The sequence below is a fragment of the Cnephaeus nilssonii genome, assembly GCF_951640355.1.
Source record: "Cnephaeus nilssonii genome assembly, chromosome: X".
NCBI lineage: Eukaryota > Metazoa > Chordata > Mammalia > Chiroptera > Vespertilionidae > Cnephaeus > Cnephaeus nilssonii.
In genome coordinates, this window is record NC_137071.1 from 89,644,136 (window position 1) to 89,657,945 (window position 13,810).

The window sequence follows — 13,810 nt, forward strand, 5'->3', positions numbered from 1 at the left end:
TGGGAACAAACATTAGGACCCAGGACATCTTTGCTTCCTGCTTCCAAACTGGTTTGGGCTGTTTCCTTATCTACAGTCTGACTTTTGGAAAAACCAGTTTGGCCCACAACCATCCATCCCCCATGGAAGTCTGGGGATCCAAAATAGATGAGGACAGAACACAAGTGAATTACATTTGCTCTTTATTATTACTCATTATCTTGTACAGAAAGAGACAAAATTTAACAGCTAAACTCAATAATTACAATGAGAGAGACAGAGACAGAGAAAGCGATCCGAAGCAAGTTTGTTTGTTGCCCCCAGGCTCCATGAAATCCTGACCTATTACTGAATGCACAGAATTCCCAGCTGACCTGGGTCAACACATGAATAAGAGCACAGTTTAAAGTGGTACCAAAATTAATCCATTTCACAGTAATCATGTCTATAAGCTCAGTTGCACATATGAGTTTCCACTATCACAAATTCACAATCACAGAGTGAAATAGCAGGTGTGCTCAGGCCTGGGAAAGTGGCACCCACAAGGGGAGATGGATTTGAAGGCAAAAGCAGCTGTGGGATTTATCCCAATCTTGAATATCTGTGTTAATGCTAAGCCTGGGGGCGGGAGCAGAGCAGGCACTGTTCAAGGGCAGATATCTCAGTACAGTGGAACAACTGTTGAGGCATTGAGCCCGAGGGGGTGTGCTGTTTGGATATCTTTGTCAGAGAAATTCTTGCTAGAGAGAGACTCACCGCCCACAGCCTGTGAAAGGAAATGCTCCCTTTGAATATTTGGGGGCGGCAAATGATAGCAACGGCCAGTCTGATAGCAAAGCATCTGCTTTACAGAATATTTAGCAAGATACACGGTTATATTACTTTAAATTGCAGTGTAGTTCACAAACTATATGATTCCAAGGTGAATAAAGGAATAGAATGAAAAGCTGCAATACCCAACATCCCCACGATGGAGAGAGAACAAGAGATCATCCAGTACAGAAAGAGCCTTACATATGAGAATTGCTGAACCCCCAAAGCTGAAGGCACGGTGCAGGGATCGTTAATATTCTGAGCCTTTTATTTGAAAAAGGTACTCATTATATACTAGATCCCTCTTACACATATGACCCTGGAAATTGACTAAGGGGAAGAGTACTTCAAACATTTCTACAGAGCAAGAATTGCAGATACCATTAATTATCTTCAGTGGTGATTTTCTCTAAGTTCTGAATTAGTGGGCTTCAAGTTAATGGGCTTTTTACCATAGTTGCAGGCAGTCTTATTACAGTACTTTTAAATTAGCTAATTATACTAAATAGTATGAGGAGAGTTCAGTGGGGAAGATGTGCTTGTTTCTGAATCAGCGCAATCCTGAAATGGAACTTCATTACTTGTCAAGCTGAAAAGCACCCTATACCAGCAGCTCTGCTGCCCAGCTCTCCATCTTGGCTTTGACCATGAGGGCACACACATGAGACATAGCACAAGTACATACTCCTAGAAAGACAGAGCACAGGTGAGTAAGAGTTTCTCTTGATAATCTCTCTCAGATAAAAGAACAATCTAGAGGCAGTGTTGTTTTTTTTCTTCTTCTCATGGGATGCCATTTGGTTGTCAAAAGATCAAATCCCAGCCAGCCAGAGAGGAACCATCTGGCTCCAACTCCTAACAGACACTTTCCTGTCCTGAATTCCTCATATTCAGGCTACAAAAAAAGATAACATCCAACAAATCAGGCAGATTCCTGTCTTCCAAAGCACCCTAAGGAATTCACACAAATGGCAGTGGGATTGGCAAGTAGAAGAGGAGGTCCCTGGCTTCCAGTTGCTCTATGTTGCATTTCCATCAGCCAGGGTACAACGATAATGCTGTGCATGTCAGCTGGGCACCTGTGAGCTCCACTCTTTCTCTTGTGCTTTTGGTTTGAAAATCCTGGGCGATGGGGAGCAGCAGGGAAGGGACAAGATTGTGACTCTTGTTTTAAAAATTCTTAGAAAGTTTTTGGTTGAAAACAACAGTCATATTTCAAGGAATTTTTAAAGCCTTTTCTTTGTTAATGAAAAATATCTGAATAACTAGCCACGCCCTTCCCAAAGTCAAAAGTCACACATCTTTCCACCAAAAAATTAAAAGTTAAAAGTCTCAGGAGCATTCAGATTTCCATCATCTGCTCATGCCCACAAAACAGGAGCCAAGGCCAGGGGCACCAAATAAAAAAGGCAGATGAGTTGGGATCCCAGCAGACAGAGGCCCCCAGGATGGAGCTGCTTCATCTTCTTCCAAAGTTTTTTGTGAGTGGGGGGAAAAAGGTGACAACTTTGGGGGGCTCCGACAGCAAATCTCAGCTTTCCTCATTCAGGGCCCTGTCATCAGGCTACCCAGTCCCCGACAGGGGACATTCCTCCCTTCAGACGGGAACCCTCCTTCCTGGTACAAATATAGCCACACACCGGCTATTGTTTCAGATAAGCATGTGAGAAAAGGCAACGTGCACAAAAGCACACACACACACACACACACACACACACACACACACACACACTCACAAGTCCAAAAACAACAAAGATGTGGCTACTGCAGCGTTAGCATTGTATCAAATCTATGTCCATACAAAGACAGAGTTTGAAAGATATGTACAGAGCATTCATAAAAGCCAAATGTGCACCGCGAGGAATGATGACCATTGTGGACTGTACAGTCTTTTTCTACAATATACTGCAAAAAACGTCCCAGAGACCATGGTGGCAACCCCACTCAGAAGAATGCTATGAAGCACCTGAACCAGAGAGCACAGGGCCTTAAGGAAATGCCTCTGAGTGAGCTTTCCCTGCAAATCTGTGCTCAGCGCCTGAAGGGCATGTGCCACCCTTCATTGGGCCAAGTTCCTGCTTCCAGATCTATTCTGTATCCACCCAGCTGCAAATATCTGGCAGCTCATTAGGGAAGGGCTCAATAGATGCCAAAGGCAGCAGGCATTCCTTGGCTCTGGTCGATGGGCCCTATGCCTGGCCCTCTGCTCAGTGGAGAGGAGACACATGGGGGTAAGTGTCTTCTCCCAGGTCACACACAGGTACCAGCCCGAGAAAATGCTGGGATGGCAGGGGCTGGCCCCAGAGTTTCAGGCTGCCTCAGGTTCTCTAACATGGCCAAATTGGATTGACCCCAGCTTCCATCATGGAAAAAGCATGGGCTTTCTGGGCCAAAAATGCCTTTGTGAAGAAGGTTAGGAGTGTACTGCTAGAGATCCAGAGGAAGGAAACAAGGAAGGCAGGAAAGTTTGAATACCACCTGGTCAGCACCTCTGGCACCAGGGAGCTCTCAGGAGTGGGGGGTGGGGTGGGGAGAAGGAACAGAAAGGGTCGACTGGCAGGAGACTGATTCCCCAGATTGAGACTCAATATCAGAGTCATATGAAGGCCTCCACTAAGACTGGTCCCCTATAACCTACACATTTCTAGAAGAATCTTCCTAAGGGCAAACCATACTACACAGACATTAGCCCAGTTAACCTCCACATAGTCCTGTGAGGTAGGGGGAAGGATGAAAAACCCCAACCACAAGGTCAAGTTGTCCAAATTGGTGGCCTCACTGGGATAAGATCACAAGCCTCCTGACTTGAAGCAAGTCTCAGGGCAAGTATCCAGGACTGAAGGGGCCTCCAGATGTTATCTGTGGCCACAAGGCAGGGCTGCATCCAAACAAAAAGGCCCAATGCCTGCCTTGGAGAGCTGTTTAAACAGAAAGGAGCTTGTCTTCTCAGTGGATTTTAAATTGCTGTGGTTGCCAAGAGACCCTGGCTATGCACTCTTTTGGGCTCCACAAAAATTTGCTACATTTAAAAAAGCACCACAGAGGAAAAATGGTTTGGCGCCAAGGCCAAGAGGATAGAGATGAAGGGTTGGGGGACAGTGTGTTGACAGTCTTTTGTGTGGTCATTGACAGTTAAAGATAGGTCACCTCTGCCCCATTGCTGTCCAAAACCTCACTGAAATGGAAAAGTGACAGCTCTTGAGCCACAGAAAGGGGTTAATAAAAACAGGCCAGCACCTGGCAATGACAGAGCAAATCCTGGATGGGCCTTCTACCCCAGGTCATGGGCTTCCCTATCTCCCTCGCAAAGAAATTTCTAAAATGGGACACGTTAGGATCTTCTTCCCGGGTGGGCACCATCATTAAGAAAAAATAAGCCATCTAAAGTTCAATTTCAACTCAATTCACCTACTCATGAAAAGGGAAGTCTCCCAAAAGTTCAAAACCAGAGAGCACAGTGCTGAGGAGGCCAAGATCATGGTATAGATGTGCTATGGGACAATTAACTTTATGAGGAGAAAACTTCAGCTGTCTACCCCAGCCTGTACCCCAACCATTCAGAGGCCAGGGACTCTGCAGGCAGAGGCAGCCAGATAGGTTTTCCCAGGGCTATGATTGGACTCATGCCAGTGGGTAGCAGTTTTAGCACAGCCAGTGCATATATCTGGAGAGCCAAGACCTGGGAGAGGCCAAGCACACCAGAACCAGAGCTACCATTCCAGGATAGCAAAGTTCACGCAGGCCCTTTTGCTCAATCTGGAGGAGGCAGTTCTGATAGCCAGGTCCTTACCCCTCACCCTTCACACACCCTGTCCTCCTTCCAGGTTACTCGAGACATTCATTTTAACCTGGTCAGGAGGATCGGGGGGTGGGCATTGGGGGAGAGAAGCATCACAGATCTGTGAGATTGATTTCCCTTGGCCTCCTATGAATGGCCTAGGTTATAGTGTTTTGTTTTATTGTGTTCGTTATTTATTTGTGATAACTCTTTTTGTTTTTTGTTCAGTCCTGTTCTTGTCCTCAAAATGTAAGCCAGGACAGTAAGCACAGGACTGTTGAGGGGAAATGGAGTTGAGGGTTGGCTCCTCTTTCTCATTTCTGTGGCCTAGGCTTCCAGACACAGACAGGTCTTCAGCCAGCTGTGTGGCCCCAGGGCCCAAGCCTATGGACATTCTAGCCACAGTCAATTCTATGGGGTGATTCCTTTGGCATAAGAGAAGCCAGTCCCTGACAGAAGGACAGGATGGAGGGACATAGGGGGCTTCTGGAAGAGCTGGGCTCTCTGGCCTGTAGCTCTTTCCAGGGGCATGTGTGCTCCCTTCACCCCTCCACCTGTCTCTGACAACTGACTTCCTACAAACCCACAGTTAGGAAATTATTTGGCAACAAGGAGGCTAAGGCTGTTTTGTGGTGGCACAGTCTTTAAAAAGTTAAAAAGAAAATAGGAGACCCCTGAAAGAGGTTTTCATACCAGACAGGACACAAGTCCCATTACTTGTCTGAGCCGGGGTTGGCAGCCACTATCTCCTCATACTTTGGGGGTGGGTCACTGTAAGTGACACTTGCCTCCTCACTGCTGCTCTCCTGGGGTGCAGTCACCTCCTCATAGGATGGGGGAGGAGTGGCACTGGACAGTCTAGAGAGAGAGAGCTCAGGAAGGTAGAGGGTGCTCTCAAGGCGGACTGTGGTTCTGCTCCCCCGACTGGGCCCCAGCACCACCTGCGGATTGCTCCCTGCCTCCCGGTGCCCAGAGGACTCTCCCTGGCTATGCACAGTGCCCCGGTACACCATGACCCGGGGCAGGCTGTGCCCGCCGCGACTTGCTAGGTACCGGTTCTGAGCATATGAAGGGTGATGACGGGTGGCTTTCTGCAGCTGGCACCTCCAGATGATGAACAAGGCGATGACAATCAGCAACGCCACCCCCAGAAGAGGCACCACCACATACATGGCATCTGAGCTCTGTGCAGGGTCTCGGACTGAGTAGACTGCATTAGGATATCCCTTCCAGAACTCCATCTGCAAAAGAAGAAGGGCCATTTACACTTATGCACAAGTGCTCATGCCCCAGATGGACCTCAGAGACCTTCCGCAAGATTGCTCCCCACCCCACCCCATCTGACTGGCCTCTAAGAGCTATCAGAGAGGCTATAGAATGCACCAAGGATGAAGAGCAACACTCCCATGGAGGATGCCCCCAGAGTCAGGCCGATGGGACTCTAAGGACATGTTTTCTGTTCTATGGCCCCAATGGCCCTGCCTTGGACTAGGCTGGCTTTCCTTCATTGCTTCTGTTCCATCTGAGGCACCTGGGCCTGCTCGTCTTATTCCTGAGGCTACCTCTCCTCCCAGAACCCAGCCATAGGGCGGTACATGCCGTTTTCTCTTTGTCCTCAAACACCTCCTTGACCTCCTCGTAGCTGCAGATCTCCTCCATACACTCCCGCTCGATGGTACCCTGGCGCAGCTCTTCCAGGAACTCATTGGCACGAGGGAACCGTTTCAGGACCGAATGGGCATTCTTGGCCTCCAGAAACACTGAGGAGAAAGCTGCACTGAGGCCTGGAATGGGGAGGTGCCCAGGGGCTCCTTCAAACCAGACTCAGCCCATGCACAGAAGCACAATGATGGATGGAAGCAAGACAAAGCCAGCTGGCTAGCCACCATCACAGACATGGCTGGCCCTTTGTAACCGGGATGGAATGGCTGACTTTCTGTGATGCCATGATGTATTTGCCTAGAATACCATGGACCCAATAAGATGTATGTCTCTGGTGCTATGGAGGAAAATGGAGAGTGCATGTTGTGTAGAGTGTGGATGGACATGAAGGATTTTGAGTAATGTAGTCAGTGAAAAAACACCCAGTATCTCCTGCCTCACCTCAAAACAAGAAAATCAGAGCCCTTATCATGAGGTCACCAGCATCTTCTTTGAGGCTGATGCTGGTGACCAACAGTAAACAATCTCATAAGACTCTATCAGGGTGACTTCCCTGCACCTGAACGACCACCTGTGCTGTCAGATCACCCAGCATTAATAGCCTTGCCCAAGTCAATCTTGTACAAACCCAGACAGGAGTAGGTCAGAGGACTGAATGTACATGAGCCTGGGAAGAGGGTAGCAGGGTCTATAGGGAAAATCTAAATCTTTGTCTACATGGCACAGTTGCCTCCTGGAAAAATGTCATTGAGTGGTAGCCATATCTACTTATTCCAGTTGAGCTGACTGGTATAATACGAGCTATGTAGTTCCATAAGCCTGACCTAGGACTTTAGAGAATAAAAGAAGAGGTGACATCTACTCCTGATATGAACCTAGAGGTGAGACTTCATAGTTCTCATGTCAAACAGTCCCACTCATGCCCAGATAGGTAGGGCTTTGCCAGCAGGCAGGCACCCTTCCCCAGGCCTCATGACCTGTCATATTAGTTTCTGCCATAGTGGCCTGGATAGATGCACAGCTCCAAGTGAGCATGTACTCCAGAAAAAGCTAATCAGACAGGGGCCACAGGGACAATCAGGAGAGAGCAAAGCTGGGAAGGACTTGAAAGGTGGATATGCACTTTTCCCATGAGCCCTTAGGCATGGCCCTTCCCCACTTGGCCTAGGCTCAGAAAAACTCACGTGCCATAGTGCTCCCTCAGAACCAGCGTCTCACTTGCCTGGAAAAGGAGAAAAGTAGAGTCACAGTTGAAATGACATCCCAAAACCTACACGGCACCCTTTTGGCGCTAGAATGTGAACCATAGCCCCAGTGGCTTGGCCAAAGTTAAAGCAGTACGTTATGAGGCACAGCACCCTCTGCACAGTTGCTCACAGCTCTGTTGCTTTCCATTCTGCCCTGAGCTCTCCTCCAGAGCTTCCCGAGGCCCTGCACTGCCTAAAGAAATCTTTCTAGTTCTTTCCCCAAGAATATTCTGAGATTCTAGAAGACCTAGACCTTAATTTTTTCTTTAAAAATGAAAAACTCCTACAGGCTGAGGTTCCTCCTTTCTCACTTTGCTCAAGGAATCTGTGCACTTTTGAGTTTTAAAGAACCTCAGAGATACCAGGACTTAGGCAAGGTAAAGCAAATCAACAGTAACAGAGAGATGACACATTTTGGAAACTAATTTTGCTCACAATGGCAAGTCCCAGATACCTCTAATGACAAGCACGTTTCTTAAAAACAGGCAGCACATTTTGAGGAGCAGGTACTGGCAAAGCTTAACATGGCAGCAAAACATGGCCCAAAAGTCATGGCCCAAACGAAGGTGACCTGCTACATTCATTCTCACCAGACATGATGGCAAAGATCTCCTGAAACCAGTCATCTCTCCTCTTTGCATTAAAGAACACTGCAGCAGTGTACCAAGACATTGACTAATGAGATCAAAACTGAGATGCTAACTCAATACAAGTGTTGCCTCTGAAAGCTGTGCTCCTGCTCAGGAATTGTCCAGCCAGTATGTAAACCCCAGCCACAGCACACTGCTCTCCCCAACATACACTCCCACTCATGCTCATATTCCAGAGCACTGGCCCAACTGTCCACATCTGGGAGCAATCACCCCACTGCTCCCCTCCCCAAGCAGAAGCTCTAGTTTCATGACTATTTGGATGCAGGACATGTGAACGGTGTAACCCATTGTGCTACCCTTTTTTTCCTAGGCTGCCAGGAAGTTCAGCATTAACACTGACCATCGCGTACAACTGCCCTGGATGCCCAGCTGTTCAGCACATATGCTTCTCCCCCTGTGACACGGTATACACTTTTTAATTTATGTTTACAGAATCTTAAGTATATTTAAAATATATCTTCCAATCCTTTTGGCAAACAGGTAGGATATAAATAATAAATAAAATTAAAACCAAAGAAAAAAACAGCACATCTTTCATCCATCTATAGAAACAAGTCAAGGGGGACTTTCTCTTTTGAACCCCACACCAATCCCATCCAAAACAATCATTATGTGAATCTGTCAACGATGGGCTTACTATTGTGAGAAAAGTTGACCTTCAGTGTTTATGAGAGTGAAAATGGACTATTAGATCTCAATTCTGCTTCCATTGCAGATCTCAGAGGTTCCCCTACAGCCAATGCTGGTCATGTGGCCAGGGTGTGGGTGTGGCATGCCTAACAGCAAGGTTTTTGATTGAAGAAAAATGGAGCCTTTGTGCCACGGTTTGAAGAGAATGAGTAAAGGCTTTACTAATAAATGAAGGTAGAAAACTGTGTTTAATTGCTTATCAAAGAGAACTGCAGCATTGGTTTTTTAAAATTATTTATGTGGGAAAATTACATAACAGCTTACAATAGCCACTTCTTGCACCCAAACACCTGACTTTGATACATGCACACCCACACATCTCATAGCACCGAATGTGTGCTATCCTGACACCTGAAAAAAAGTCATTAGTTCATTTTCAAGCTTCAAACAAGCCAGCAACTCCCCCAAATAGCTCACAGGGTATAGCCACACTCTATTAACAATTCTGTAGCCAACGTCACTGCTGCTGCTGCTATGAGGCCTCCACTCCCTCCTTCCCCCAAATGTAGCGCCTGCTTCTTCACCTATAAATACACCATCGATAGGCTGTTACTATAGCAACAGTGAGGAAGCGTGAGGGCTCCATGACAGAGAACGCTGCAGCAGTCACGCATGTATATGTTCCTCCTGCCCCTGGTGAATACTGTAAGGCTGATTGTAGGCCGGAGGAATTTTTAACCCACTCCCCACAGGAACACAGCTGAATCCTGAAGGCCTAGAAAGGAAGGAAGGCCACGACAAAGACCTCCAGACTCCAGGCTGGAGCTTCCGAATCATAGCACTCAGGGACTTGGCTCCCAAAGTTCCTTGTATGGGGACTGGCGGCCATCAGACCTGGAATCCCAAGACATGGCCTCCAAACCACTTCTCCAAATCCAAACCCTTTATATTTCCCTCAATTAGAACTGATCCCCACGAAAGCTTCAGTGGTTTCCAAATCTTATGACTCATCAACCCACCCAGTGACATGGGACTCCCAAATTATGCTCTAACTCAAACTCTGGACCCTCCTTGTCCCCTTCCACTCATGCCAGCCCTCAAAGTACCTGTCCTCGCCCTCCATAGCCCGCAACAGCGTCCTGCCCACTAACTCCTGGCCCAGCAACACTCATCTCCCGGGTCTGCTCAAGACCCCAACGCCTTGGCCCGGCCGGACCTCCAGACCCTCCCCAATAGTGCCCCGCGCCCAGTTCAGTGGTCTTGAACACTGAACCGTGCCCTCGGGGCTGAGGCACCCAACCCAAATGGCCTCACCGTTCTCCGGGCCCAGGAGGCGGACGCCCTGTTTGCGCACGCAGCCCGCCACCTCGCTGCTGCGCCTCTTTCAGCAGGGCCCCTGTCCCCGCCCACCTGCTCCCCGTCGGCCAAGCCCCCCGGCCCAGCCCAGCCTTCTCCTCCTTCCTCCCTCCCCGCCCCGCTGCCCTCCCGCCGCCCGGGGCGCCCGGGTCCCTGCCTGCCAGGGGCTGAAGTGCCCCTGGAGCTTCAGCCCTTTGCAACCGGGCGCACAGGCCTGCCTATTACCTCGGTACCCCCTGCCCTGCTTTCCTTTGGGGGCTCCGCCGCTGCCCACCCCCCAACACCCCGCCGCGCCAGATCTGGCCTCGTGCCCCACGCCTGGCGCGCCACCCTGGAGCGCCAAGACCACCTTGCCCCCCGATCGCCAGGCCGCGATCGTCGCGCCGCACCGCGCACCGGGCCGCCGGGCAGAGGAGAGGAGAGGGTTGGGGGCGATGAGAGCGGTCCTAGGGGGGTAGAGAGGACCCGCGGGCGAGCTGGGCCGGAGGGGCGGCGGCGCGCACCCAGCACCGCGCGCCCGCGCCCCACTCCGCCAGCGCCGCCCCTGACCCCGCCCGTGCCGGGGGGGCGGGGCCTGGCCCGCAGGCCCCTGGAGCACCAGGGACCCTCAGTCAAACGTGCGGGTCCCGTCCCGCTCCCGGGCGCAGGCCCTGGGAAACCCTGACGCCGCAACGGGCTCAGGCAGCCGGGCTCAGGCAGCCGCGCCCAAGGCCCGCGCACCAGGTGTCCCGGAGAAGCCCAACTCCCCCAACTGTTCCCTACCCTGGCTCACCTGTCATTCTGGCCAGCCCGCCCCAGAATGCCAGCCAAGGAAAGAGGGGCCTGGGACAGCAGCCTGGGTCCACCTTGCCAGGACTCAAATGGGCCCGCAGAAGAAAGGCTGGGTCTAGGCTGCGTTCCACCAATGACTGGGTGACCTTGGCTTCTTCACTTATACTCTCCCTACCCTGCCCCAGCACAGCAGGCTTCTCTCCTGTCAAATTTAGAAAATGGGGAGAATCCTGTCCAGGGAGTGCTGCGAAATAAAGGAGGAAATGGGCTTGGAAAACTCTTCAGGTGCAGGAGGGGGAGAGGAGGGAATCTCCTGGGCCTGCAAGGAGAGTGCTGGGTGGGTGGAGGAGTGGGGGTACTCAGGAGGCAGCACTATGGGATGAGGTTCCGGACAAGACGCTGGTAGCTGAGGGATGACACAGTCTAGGGAGAACAGGCAAGGAGGTGGACTGCTAAAAGAGGGCAGGACAGTTCTAAGGGAGCTCAGGATCTCCTTTGCCAAAGCTTCCTAGGAGGGGCAGGTGCGCCCTGCTGAGTTTCAGGGCTCTTTTTGTTCTCTGAACCACTGGAACCCAGCCAAGAGCTCGAGTTGGCGCACCCTCCCAATTTCATGCTTTGGGGCAGTTTCCAGGCAGAGAAACAGCAACCTGTCCTGCTGCAGAGTGACTAGGAAAAGAGCAGGGGAGGACCTCCATTGCCCCAGGGTCTGTTCCAGTGCAGCTCCCAGGACTAGCAGAAAGCAGCCTTGGTGGGGGTAAGCGTCGCCTCTCCCTGCCCTCCCCTCATTTTCAAAGGTGCTTTCCTCTCCATCTTTGCCTCCAGTTCTGAGTCCTCCCCTGCCTTGCTTGCTCTTCCATGGCTGCAGGAGCTCCCTCCTTGCCCAGGACAGACCCTTGGCACCCTTCCCCCATTGAAAGCAAAAGGACCACAGACCCTAGCCTGTGGAGTAAGCTACCACAGGAAAAAAAAAAAATCAACATTACCTGAGAATGAGAATAGGACTTCTTTGGGGCCCAAAGACTGTATATGTTTTAGAGGCACCCTCAGTTCACGGGGAGGGAACCTGGGTCATGGTTGATAGGGGAAACTATTTGGGGATCTTTAGGAATTTACTTTCTGGGTCTCCTAGCCCACCACCATGTCCCCATCCTGATCTTAACCACTATATTCACAGGAGACTTTGCACAGCTTTCAGTGTATGAAGAAGGGGTCTATGGCTTCTGCTGTCCTCCCAGCCCCCCTACATAAGTTTTTGGCTCCAATATCACCAGTCCAATAGTTCCCTCTCAGCCCCGAATGCCTTTCCTCCCACTGCCAGCCTCTGTGCACTGTATTCATTCTTCCCACATAGCTCAGATGACATCTCTACTCTGAGGTCTTCTGGGATTATCCACACCCACCTGTGTTGACTGTTACGTTCTCAGCATTCAGTCTGCAGAGACTATAAATGGGGGTGCATCTGTGGATGTCAAGGGTGGGGAGGATTCAGAGCAGCATCTCTGCAGCATGCTGCCTGTGGTACCACTTGGCAATACCACTGATCAGCACTGTGATCCTCAGCAAGTGATTTAACCTGTCTGCATCTCAGTTTCCTCATCTGTCAAATGAGAATGATGATAATGGTACCTGCCTCAAAAGGTGGTAAGGAGGGCAAATGGGATAATCATATCAAGTGCGCCTGGTGCTTAGTATGAGTCTAATACAGGTCAACTTTGGCCACATCCAGATGTACTGCATTTGGTTGTTCATGGGGTGCACACTTGCCTCCTCTAGCTTGGGGTCAGACACCTTGTCCCTTCATGTGTCCCTAGCATCCAACACAAAGCCTCATCTGCAGCAAGGTTACTAGATACTTGCAAAGCTGAGGTGGGAGAGGATGGGTTGATGTGCGGAGTTGGAGTGAAGCTCAGCCTTCACCTTAACACCAAGATATCCCCAGCACCACCAGCAATTCTGCTCCCCTTCCCCCACCCTCCCCCCACCCCACCCCTCCCCCGGCTTCCTTTATGGGGAGCCTGAATCTTGGCTTCCTTCAGATCCTGGCTTTCTCAGAAGTCTTTCTAACTCCCCTTGAGATGGCTTCAGGCACTTCTGGGGATTGTCTGGGGAGGGCTGAGGCCCTTCCTCCCCACCTCTCCCCTGCTTTTAGACCTTGATATGAATAGGCCCTCTCTGCACTAGGATGGGAAGGGCTTGGCCACTGACTTATCTGCCTTAGCCAGGAACTGGGCGATTTGGTGCACTTTTTTTGTTGTTGTTGTTCCCAACCAAATCAAGGTTACTTTAACCTCCCCACGTCTACTGGCACAGTTTAGATCCTTATTATCTAAATTCTGGAGAGATGTTCTGGTCTTATGTGAGCCTTCACTCATTCTCCCCTATCTCCATCACTTTCATCATGAACCCTTCTCTTAGTCGCTGCATTGGCAATCTCAACAAACTCACCTTGGCATACATCAATATCACATATGTAGTGCACTAAGGACCATGAGAGGACCCAGCCACAAAAAAAAAAGAAGTGTACAATATGGTTGCTAAGAATTTCAAAAGAGGACAAAAGGCAGATCATATTTCAATAAAAATTCCTAGTATGGTGTGAGAGGACAGACCTTCTACCCCAACCTTGTTCAAACTTTTAACCTGTATCCATTTCTGATCTAGATCCCATTTGGCAGGACCAGCTTCATGGGTGTTGGAACTATGAAGTTGGACAGGGTCCAATACTTAGAAATGTTCCCTATGCTTGGTTTAAGGCTTGGCTTTTGCCATCTTGCAGTTCTCAATACTTTTTGAAAAAGAGACCTGCACTGGACCTTGCAAAGTATGTAAGTGATCTTGCCCATCAGTGATATTCCCAACTTCCTTGACCCTATCTCAGGGTCTTAACCACCTTGCCACTCTTCTGACCCTCCCCATCCCTT

The 13,810-nt window shown here is 49.9% G+C and overlaps 1 protein-coding gene across 3 annotated transcripts; it reads right to left on the reverse strand.

Moving 5' to 3' along the window:
• Positions 1-229: 229 nt before the first annotated feature.
• PRRG3 (proline rich and Gla domain 3) lies at positions 230-10,620 on the reverse strand. 3 transcript variants are annotated; one of them, XM_079765549.1, is made up of 4 exons: positions 10,515-10,620; positions 7,417-7,454; positions 6,170-6,330; positions 230-5,811 (listed from the first exon to the last, which is right to left on the reverse strand). In XM_079765549.1, exons 2-4 carry the CDS (start codon positions 7,421-7,423, stop codon positions 5,284-5,286), a joined length of 696 nt encoding a protein of 231 aa, XP_079621675.1. In that variant the 5' UTR covers positions 7,424-7,454; positions 10,515-10,620; the 3' UTR covers positions 230-5,283. The 3 variants fall into 3 exon arrangements, with proteins under 3 accessions (XP_079621675.1, XP_079621674.1, XP_079621673.1); XM_079765548.1 differs by having other exon boundaries at positions 10,468-10,564; XM_079765547.1 differs by lacking the exon at positions 10,515-10,620 and adding an exon at positions 10,077-10,167.
• Between the last annotated feature and the right edge of the window lie 3,190 nt (positions 10,621-13,810).

Coding starts and splice junctions, on each gene's coding strand:
- PRRG3 (XM_079765549.1), bottom strand. Junction 5,812..6,169: donor TTGAGGACAAAGAGAAAACG/GCATGTACCGCC, acceptor CTTCTTTTGCAG/ATGGAGTTCTGGAAGGGATA.